Source organism: Procambarus clarkii, chromosome 88, assembly GCF_040958095.1.
Source record: "Procambarus clarkii isolate CNS0578487 chromosome 88, FALCON_Pclarkii_2.0, whole genome shotgun sequence".
Lineage (NCBI taxonomy): Eukaryota > Metazoa > Arthropoda > Malacostraca > Decapoda > Cambaridae > Procambarus > Procambarus clarkii.
In genome coordinates this window covers 10,321,658-10,331,648 of record NC_091237.1, presented here as the reverse complement: position 1 = coordinate 10,331,648, position 9,991 = coordinate 10,321,658, and the positions used below count along the sequence as shown (strand labels likewise).

At 42.8% G+C, this 9,991-nt stretch overlaps 1 protein-coding gene across 1 annotated transcript; it reads right to left on the bottom strand.

Moving 5' to 3' along the window:
* Positions 1-3,054: 3,054 nt before the first annotated feature.
* Positions 3,055-3,924, bottom strand: LOC138359034 (putative uncharacterized protein DDB_G0282499). The gene has a single exon (XM_069317725.1). The coding sequence runs from the start codon at positions 3,922-3,924 to the stop codon at positions 3,055-3,057; it is 870 nt and encodes a 289-aa protein (XP_069173826.1).
* Positions 3,925-9,991: the final 6,067 nt, after the last annotated feature.

Sequence of the window (9,991 nt, the reverse complement as noted above, 5' to 3'; positions counted from 1 at the left end):
TTTGTTCAAGAACTTCACAAGTAGTTTGTACTTTGTAGCAAACTCTCCTTCACTCTGAGAAGAATGATTTGTTCCAGAGATGAAAAAGAATTTATCACAATTGAAAGTATTATTCGACCACCAACTACACGGGTTTGTTGTGGTCTACCAGCCTGTTGTTGTTGCTGATCTCCAGGGCATCCAGCTGTCTGACAATGTGACACAGTTGAGCTTGACACAATGAGTGTTTGACAATGTCTCTGATCGATTGATTCTGATTTTTCAGCCTGATAATGCTGATTATCTGTCACTTGCTTTACTGTCATTATCACTTGTTTGGTCATCTTGTTTACTGTCATTGTCACATGTTTGGTCATCTTGTTTACTGTCATTGTCACATGTTTGGTCATCTTGTGTGTGCGTGTGTATATATATATAATATACACACAAACAATTTCTTATGTTTTTCTTCACTGTCGAGGGAAGTTGAAAAATTAACTCTCCAAATTTCATTTTCACACTATATATTTATGGTCTGACGCATAGGGAAGCGTTTCGCAAGGCACTCCTCACTTTTTCAAAGACAAATTTTCCATACTCTGCTTATGGTTATATTCGCTAAGGGGTGACGTGATACAGGACATGATTGAGATGAACAAGGGGATCAATGGCACACTGGGTATAATAGGCCACTGAGTGTTCTATCTTCTTGTTTCTATATTGGTTCGGAGTCTTGAAGTGGGTAGAATGAAGTTATGTGTTGATTGCTGGTGTTGACTTTTTGATGTGTAAAGTCAAACCCAGCAATCATTTTGCATTTGTATTTCTGTTGCTCTCGTGGTCCCACTAAAATGAAGTGATTTGATGAAATAGCTATGCCCAAGATTACCATCAAAGTGCCGCCGGGGGAGTGGGGGGTTCAAATAGCTTCGGCTATCACCTCCTTATGTGCGGTCACTGATGGTCGAGTGGATTAAGGCACCGTGACACCAGTTGCAATGTGCTCCTGGAGGTCCGGGTTCGAGTCACTTCTGGGGTGTGGGGAGTTTCCATTTATTTATATATATATATATATATATATATATATATATATATATATATATATATATATATAATATATATATATATATATAATATATATATATAATGTATATACTAACGAAGCCTGGAAGCGCCCAGGTGGTCGTGGACGTGACTGGGGAGTTGCGCCGTGAAAGTGTCGTATTTGGCATATCTTGGCGTCCATCTATATTAGCAAACTCCCTCCCACACTCTCTTCCCTCAGGGCTGCCCATGATGGAGTACGCGGAGGCTCGTAAATCACCCGAACTAAGGGGAGGGAGGGAGGGAGGGTTTAGGGGAAGGAAGAGGGGAATGGAATGATGCGAAGAAGGTGGGAAGGAAAGTGGAAGTAAGGGGAAGGAAGAGGAAGAGCAGGCAGTAGGAGGGAAGGTAGGTGTGGCTGGTCCTGGCACCCAACTCTGAAATCCACCTGAGCATTTAACTTTTGAATACTTATTTGGCAGTTTTTACCAGAGTGGCTCCCTCTCTAGTGGTCCTGACGAGGCCCTCCCTCTCTAGTGGTCCCGACGAGGCCCTCCCTCTCTAGTGGTCCCGACGAGGCCCTCCCTCTCTAGTGGTCCCGACGAGGCCCTCCCTCTCTAGTGGTCCCGACGAGGCCCTCCCTCTCTAGTGGTCCCGACGAGGGCCTCCCTCTCTAGTGGTCCCGACGAGGCCCTCCCTCTCTAGTGGTCCTGACGAGGCCCTCCCTCTCTAGTGGTCCCGACGAGGGCCTCCCTCTCTAGTGGTCCCGACGAGGCCCTCCTTCTCTAGTGGTCCCGACGAGGCCCTCCTTCTCTATAGTGGTCCCGACGAGGGCCTCCCCCTCTAATGGTCCCGACGAGGGCCTCCCCCTCTAATGGTCCCGACGACGGCCCTCCCTCTCTAGTGGTCCCGACGACGGCCCTCCCTCTCTAGTGGTCCCGACGAGGGCCTCCCTCTCTAGTGGTCCCGACGAGGCCCTCCTTCTCTAGTGGTCCCGACGAGGGCCTCCCTCTCTAGTGGTCCCGACGAGGCCCTCCCTCTCTAGTGGTCCTGACGATGGCCTCCCTCTCTAGTGGTCCTGACGATGGCCTCCCTCTCTAGTGGTCCTGACGATGGCCTCCCTCTCTAGTGGTCCTGACGATGGCCTCCCTCTCTAGTGGTCCTGACGATGGCCTCCCTCTCTAGTGGTCCTGACGAGGGCCTCCCTCTCTAGTGGTCCCTTGACCTCTGACACTATAACACACCATACAGTGACCTCTGACACTATAACACACCATACAGTGACCTCTGACACTATAACACACCATACAGTGACCTCTGACACTATAACACACCATACAGTGACCTCTGACACTATAACACACCATACAGTGACCTCTGACACTATAACACACCATACAGTGACCTCTGACACTATAACACACCATACAGTGACCTCTGACAAAATACAGTGTTATGGATAATTGTTAATGTCACTGACCTTTGACTCACCTCAATCAACCTGACATTTGACGTTTGTGTCAACCCTTGACTAAGTATTGGTGTTTGACACTGGACCAGACTATGCATCACTCTGACACCCAATTTAGAGCATATATACAGATCTTTGACACAAACCATCTTGGCATACACTCATCCTTGATAGAAGACTGTGCCTGTATGTTCAGCTTTTACGCTCTTATCAGATAATACTTAGACCGTTGACAAATTACCTTTCGTGTATTACCTTCCGTCACAAAAAGGTGTATTTCTGTATTAAAAAAGATTTCGACTGTCAAAGTGTGTGAGCACTTTGATCATCCAACCACCTGCCCTGTTCTAGCCACTAGGAGGCGAGTCTCACTTGATTATGACTGGTCCAACGCTGTAGTGTCACCTGATCATCGCTTTGGGACCTTAGAAGGGCACCAGAGGGAAGCCCTCTGCCCTCTCCAGGGTAAATGGAGCCGCCGCATTCCCCGACAATAAAGGAGACTGATCCAACTCTTTAGATTGCAATTTGAAGCTTCCACGAAGATTCGGATTGTATATTTATTTTCTTACATAACGACAATGTGGAAGGCGATCGAGGAGTGGCTTTAGCGGTGCCGAATCCGCTTTGCCGACACCGAGGGAGTCGAGACTCCTGCCACAGCGGAGTAGCGGGTAGCTGCCCAGCACCTCGCGAGGCTCTACCAAGCAGTTTGGAAAAGAGTTAAGTCTATCGGTTACCAGTGAAGCAAGAGGAGATGCTGACAGTTCATTGTGGCTGTTCAATGCCCCGTCGTGGTTGTTCATAACACCGTCGAAGTTGTTCATAACACCGTCGAGGTTGTTCATAACACCGTCGAGGTTGTTCATAACACCGTCGTGGTTGTTCATAACACCGTCGTTATTGTTCATAACACCGTCGTTATTGTTCATAACACCGTCGTTATTGTTCATAACACCGTCGTTATTGTTCATAACACCGTCGAGGTTGTTCATAACACCGAGGTTGTTCATAACACCGTCGAGGTTGTTCATAACACCGTCGTGGTTGTTCATAACACCGTCGTGGTTGTTCATAACACCGTCGTGGTTGTTCATAACACCGTCGTTATTGTTCATAACACCGTCGTTATTGTTCATAACACCGTCGGGGTTGTTCATAACACCGTCGAGGTTGTTCATAACACCGTCGTGGTTGTTCATAACACCGTCGTGGTTGTTCATAACACCGTCAAGGTTGTTCATAACACCGTCGGGGTTGTTCATAACACCGTCGAGGTTGTTCATAACACCGTCGTGGTTGTTCATAACACCGTCGTGGTTGTTCATAACACCGTCAAGGTTGTTCATAACACCGTCAAGGTTGTTCATAACACCGTCGTTATTGTTCATAACACCGTCGGGGTTGTTCATAACACCGTCGTGGTTCATAACACCAGAGGATCGACTCCCCTGACGCCAGTGGAGCAGCCCGCTGACAGGAGCTCAGAAGCATTACGTATTATTTTCAAGTCCGCTCAACAGGATCTAAAACCTTATCAAGAATACAAAAGAAAGTCTCAAGTTCAAGCAACTCCTTGAAGATTGAGTAAACATCTTCCCTGAGGCACTTAAGAGCCCGAGGCGCTCGCTCACCAGGATGTTTTATTGAACTGATTACGGGCTATTCATGCCCGTGCCATCTCTTGGGTGGCTTAATCTTCATACATCAATCAATTGAACTAAGGATGTTGTATTAAACTGAATGTTGTATTCACTTGACGATTTTTTATTGTCTAGAGGATGTATAAAACTGTAGATGTATTCAACTGAGGATGTTGTATTGTCTAGAGGATGTTGTATAAAACTGTAGATGTATTCAACTGAGGATGTTGTATTGTCTAGAGGATGTTGTATAAAACTGTGGATGTTGTATTGACCTGAGGATACAAATCTTGGATGTTGTATTCACCTGAAGATGTTGTATTGACTAGAGGGTGTTGTATTAAAATGTGGATGTTGTATTCAACTGAGGATGTTGTATTCAACTGAGGATGTTGTGTTAAACTGTGAATGTTGTATTCAACTGAGGATGTTGTATTCAACTGAGGATGTTGTATTCAACTGAGGATGTTGTATTAAACTGAGGATGTTGTATTCAACTGAGGATGTTGTATTCAACTGAGGATGTTGTATTCAACTGAGGATGTTGTATTCAACTGTGGATGTTGTATTCAACTGTGGATGTTGTATTCAACTGAGGATGTTGTATTCAACTGAGGATGTTGTATTCAACTGTGGATGTTGTATTCAACTGAGGATGTTGTATTCAACTGAGGATGTTGTATTAAACTGAGGATGTTGTATTCAACTGAGGATGTTGTATTCAACTGAGGATGTTGTATTAAACTGTGGATGTTGTATTCAACTGAGGATGTTGTATTAAACTGTGATGTTGTATTCGCGTGAGGATGTTGTACTGAACTGTGGTTGTTGTATTTAACTGAGGATGTATTGAGCTGAGGATGGTGTATTTAAATTATGATTTTTGTTTAGCGAGGATGTTGCATTGAACTGAGACAAGTGAGGTTCACGTGTTGAGTATGAGCAACGATGAAGAGCCAGGTGTTGACCCCTCTACACTCATCACCGCGATGTTCCAGCGATGTTGTCCCTGTGTGGTTGATGATGTGTGTAGTGTAGATGATATTCCTGCCATCACGACCATTCCGGCATCACTCCTTCTTGAACCCTATATAAAAGCAATATCAGGAACAATCAAATTATATTTACATAAAAGCATATTACATGACGTCAGAATACTGTTTTACATGCCAGGTATTGAGAGTTTTAACCAAGCCACTAAACACACTTGTGTGTGGCGCTGTGTGTTACACATGTGTGCTGTTGGGGGATGATTAATGTTTGTTAACATTATGTTCACCTTCACTATTGATGTGCACATTGACTGTTTTATATGGATTTATTTTAAGAGACCTGTATCTTAATGTTGATATTGCTGTCATGAGTGGCGGGCGCTGAGGTACTGCTCGTTATCAGCGCTTAACAATGGATGTAAAGTGAAGAGGTTTAGAGATAGGAAAGACCTGGGTAAATACTGGTATGGAACCGGAAATGTTTATTTATTAAATAATATTCTAGTTATAAATAAAAGTGTGATTATTGGATGGTTTCATGCGTAGGCTAGACACACACATTAGAGTAAGCTTGGACCTGCGTCGTATGAGCCAATAGGCCTTCCATGGTGTGCTTCATTATTAAGTTCATAAGGTCTTATGTATGATAACTTGTTTTAAAATATCGTATTTGTTCAAAAAAGTCAATATTTACTGCACTGATAACATGTTTCGTGAAGAGAGAGAGGAATTTGTCTGGTGAATGTCTAAGCTGCCGTTGAACATTCTGTTCAACACAACTGAATGTTTAACATTTAAAATCCCAGGTTGCATTGCTTTTACCATGTCATGGTGCAGTGGTGTAAGGCGTGTGTTTGGGAGTACCCAGAGCACAGGTTCGAATCCTCCTCATGGCTCATACTGATTTTATTATTATTATTATTTCAAGATTATTATTATTGCACAAAGGAGTCACATTAACATGATATATCATTAAGAAAATCGATTAGAGTCACGAGGGGGATTCGAACCTGTACCCTGCATACTCCCAAGCACACTAGAGTGTATTAAGCGGGTAATTAAGAACTTCATTTGGTATCACCTCGATGCCTCAAGTTGGATTCAGTTCTCTCCTAGGTTACATATTACTTATAGCATGTTGGAGTTCAGTGGTTTAAAGTGTGTGTTTGGGAGTACCCTAGTTGGCTCCGTGGCTTTCATGGCACCAGTTGATCTTATCATTATTAGTATTATTAGTATTTAAACTAGTATAAATTTCAGCAGCCTAGACACGAGAGGATGCGTGTCCACCTTAACTCATATTAATGAGGTGGAGTCCTGGGCAGACAACACCTGACCCGTATTAATGAGACTGCCCTCTTGACCTCAGCAGTAACCTGACCCATATTATTTAATCACCTCCTTTTGACTCGACCTGACCAGCCTTCATCTGATCCATGTTAAATTCACCTCTCTTGGTCCGGCCTGACCTCTATACATAAACAAAATCCATTACCGGGCAGATGCAAACAACATTTCAATAAATAAATTCAATAAAAAGAGAGGTTTAGCGAGACCATTGCATTTAGAGGCAACTACCTTGCACTAAATAAACAATGCAGATATATTGCTTGTCGAAGTCTACACTCTACAACTATAAACTCGGTAGCAACTTATAGGGTAAAATAATAGGCAAGGTTTGCGTTTGGGCTCGACCAGGTCGCCGGGTCTGTCCGCTCTGATCCAGACAGTTTCTCAGTAATATAAATAATTGTGTTTGGGTGAATAAGCAGGCAACATGTGTGTCCTTTATCGTTGTATTAATTCTAAAATAGATAGAACAAAGGTATTTGATTTTTTGTATTAATAAATGAGGTACATTTGCATTAGTGCAGCTACCCTAGACTATATGAAGTGGAGTACAGTGTGTCAAAAAAGCTAACTAGGTGATGCTAAAAATCCCCATCACACAGGATGGTTAGTCATACAGAGGCATGTGATAGGCAGTTTAGGTATTTTTTTTTATTAAGATATGAGGTACATCTGCATTAGTGCAGCTACCCTTGACTATATGAAGTGGAGTACAGTGTGTCAAAAAAGCTAACTAGGTGATGCTAAAAATCCCCATCACACAGGATGGTTAGTCATACAGAGGCATGTGATAAGCGGTCTGCACTGGCAGACTCCGGATGCATTTTGAGGATATCAACAACACAAGATTGAATAAGGTAGCAGTGGTAATACAAGTCCCCATCTCGCAGGATGATTAGTCATACAGAGCCATGTGTTTAATAGCCTGCACTGGCAAATTTTGGGTATACTGTGAGGATATCTTCAAGAATACGAGAGTGAATAAAGTAATTGCAAAGCTCCAGGTACCTCATGCCAACTGGTCTGAAAGGTCTAATAACTGGGCATTCAGTGATGTAGTGCGGGAGATCATGCCGTAGTTCCTGCTCACAGAGTTTGCAACTGGAGTGCTAGGATTGGGAGACCCGTCACCTGCAGCCACCTGCCACAGGTAACGGTAACCCAACCTGATCCTTGCAACCACTGTGTCGCACAGTCTTGTGGAGTTTTGTGCTGTCCATAGATGTAGGTTTCAGATCTGAACAAATCATAGCTTTTTATACTAGTACTTTCAGGTCGTTGGGAGTCAGTAAGTTCTTTCCTATCAGATCTGAATGTTTGGACCAATACAGTTTTGACAGCAGAGATGGGGATACCTAGATCTAATTCAACTTCAGACTTGTTACACGCTAATTTGGCTGCAATGTCTGTCTCATTATGATGGGTTATATTTATGTGTGAAGGTATCCATACAAAGGAGATTCGAGACCCTTTACTCTGTGCATCAATTAGGTCATTTATAATTGGGAGTATGAGGTTCTTGCTGTCGATCTTCAAGAGAAGTTTTCGATTGCTTGAAGAGCAGACTTTGAATCACATAATATTATTCCTCCTCCAATGTTTTTTAATGTACTGGTAGCTAAGTGTAATGCTGCTAGTTCTGCTTGTGTGGAGGTCAGCCAGTTAACCTGACACTGACAGTCTTTGTGCAAATATTATTTCTATAAAACCTACATGCCGCTGCATCCGTCCAGTAGAGGATTGGACTGAGCCGTCGGTGTAGACACAGTGCTTGTGAGATCTTAAACTCTCGATGGAGATGCAATTGTTTCAAGAGTGACAGCTTTGAGAAGAGCAAGATTCTCATTATCTTTCTTGGTGACAGGTGTGTATGATATTTGAATGGTGGGGTACAGATAAAGAGGAATATCAGAGACAGGTAGATTGCACTTAAAAGGAATGTTAAGTTTAATGAGATTGTAAGCATTGTTGCTCAGCCATTATCATAAAAGAGTGAGTTGGTATGTCGGCACCAGTCAAAAGGGTGCTAACAGCACTAAATAATTTGTCTCTGAGCAATGCAGGAGATGTAGGATCTCTCATGACTTTAAGGCAAAAGGTAGTGTTGACTTGCATTATTCTCTCTAGTATGGTTGGAAGCTTCAGTTCTTCCCTCATGTTGATGATTCTTGTGCATCTTGGGGCACCAAGAATTATCCTCATGGCCTCATTCTGTACTACTTCAAGTTTGTCAAACACAGAGGAGGGGAAATTAATTAAGTGCAGAGCATTATAATCAACGAGAGATCTAACGAACATCATATAGAATAGTCTAGCATATTTAATATTGATACCAATATTCTTACCAGTAAGTGTTCTCAATGGTTTGTCTTTCTTTTAACCTACGGTGTAGATCATTTACAATGTCACTGTTAATACCAACTCCAAGATATTTGTGCTGCCACACGTTTCAATGTTCTGGTTGTTGACCTTGAAAGCTATAGGGACATGAGTTTTCTCTTGGGATGGAGAACTCTGGATTTAGTTATAGAGATAACAAGACCACATTCAATGCTTTTAGCAGCGAGTGATCAAGTAGAGCTTGCAGTCTAGTTTGGGAATTTGCAACAATGCATATATCATCGGCATAACAAATGACGGCTTCGTCAGGTACTGTGGGAATATCATTGTAAATTTATGCATCAGAACATTGAACAGTGTGGGACTTAGCACTCCACCCTGGGGTGTACCCAACTCAAAGGGTGCACAGAGTTTACTTTTGACCCCCTTGAAAAGGACTGAGGCAGTTCTGTTACTCAGGTACCCCCTAAGCCATGTCAACAGTCTTCCCTTAACTCCAAAAGAGGCTAGCTGTTCTAGGATTATTTCTCTGTTGCTGTATCAACGCAGTTTGGAGATCAATAAATGCCGCCTGAGAGTTTGGTCCCCTCTGATAAAATACTCAGCAAAGCAAGTTTGTGTGCTTCTTCCAGGAAGTATTTTTTTTTTTATTAACATATTAGGTACATCTGCATTAGTGCAGCTGCCCTAGACTATATGAAGTGGAGTACAGTGTGTCAAAAAAAGCTAACTAGGTGTGCTAAAAAATCCCCATCACACAGGATGGTTAGTCATACAGAGGCATGTGATAAGCGGTCTGCACTGGCAGACTCCGGATGCATTTTGAGGATATCAACAACACAAGATGAATAAGGTAGCAGTGGTAATACAAGTCCCCATCTCGCAGGATGTTAGTCATACAGAGCCATGTGTTTAATAGCCGTGTGCACTCGAAGTATTTTCTATTGCCGTTCACTGGAAAGTCTAGGGAACTAGGACTCCATATTTTACTATAGTTTACTCTTAATTTTGTTTTGTTTTCTTCTACATGGAGAAGAAGCAAAGAAGACAATAAGAAGCTAAACAGTGCCACAATAAATAATATGCAAACAGCTCCAAGGTAAAATAACTAAGATGCAAAACAGCCCGATGGAAGAACAAAACATCCCCGATGGAAGAACAAAACATCCCCG

Bases quoted from the DNA above. Each gene is read 5' to 3' on its own strand.
- LOC138359034 (XM_069317725.1), bottom strand. From the start codon at position 3,924: ATGAACCACGACGGTGTTATGAACAACCCCGACGGTGTTATGAACAAT.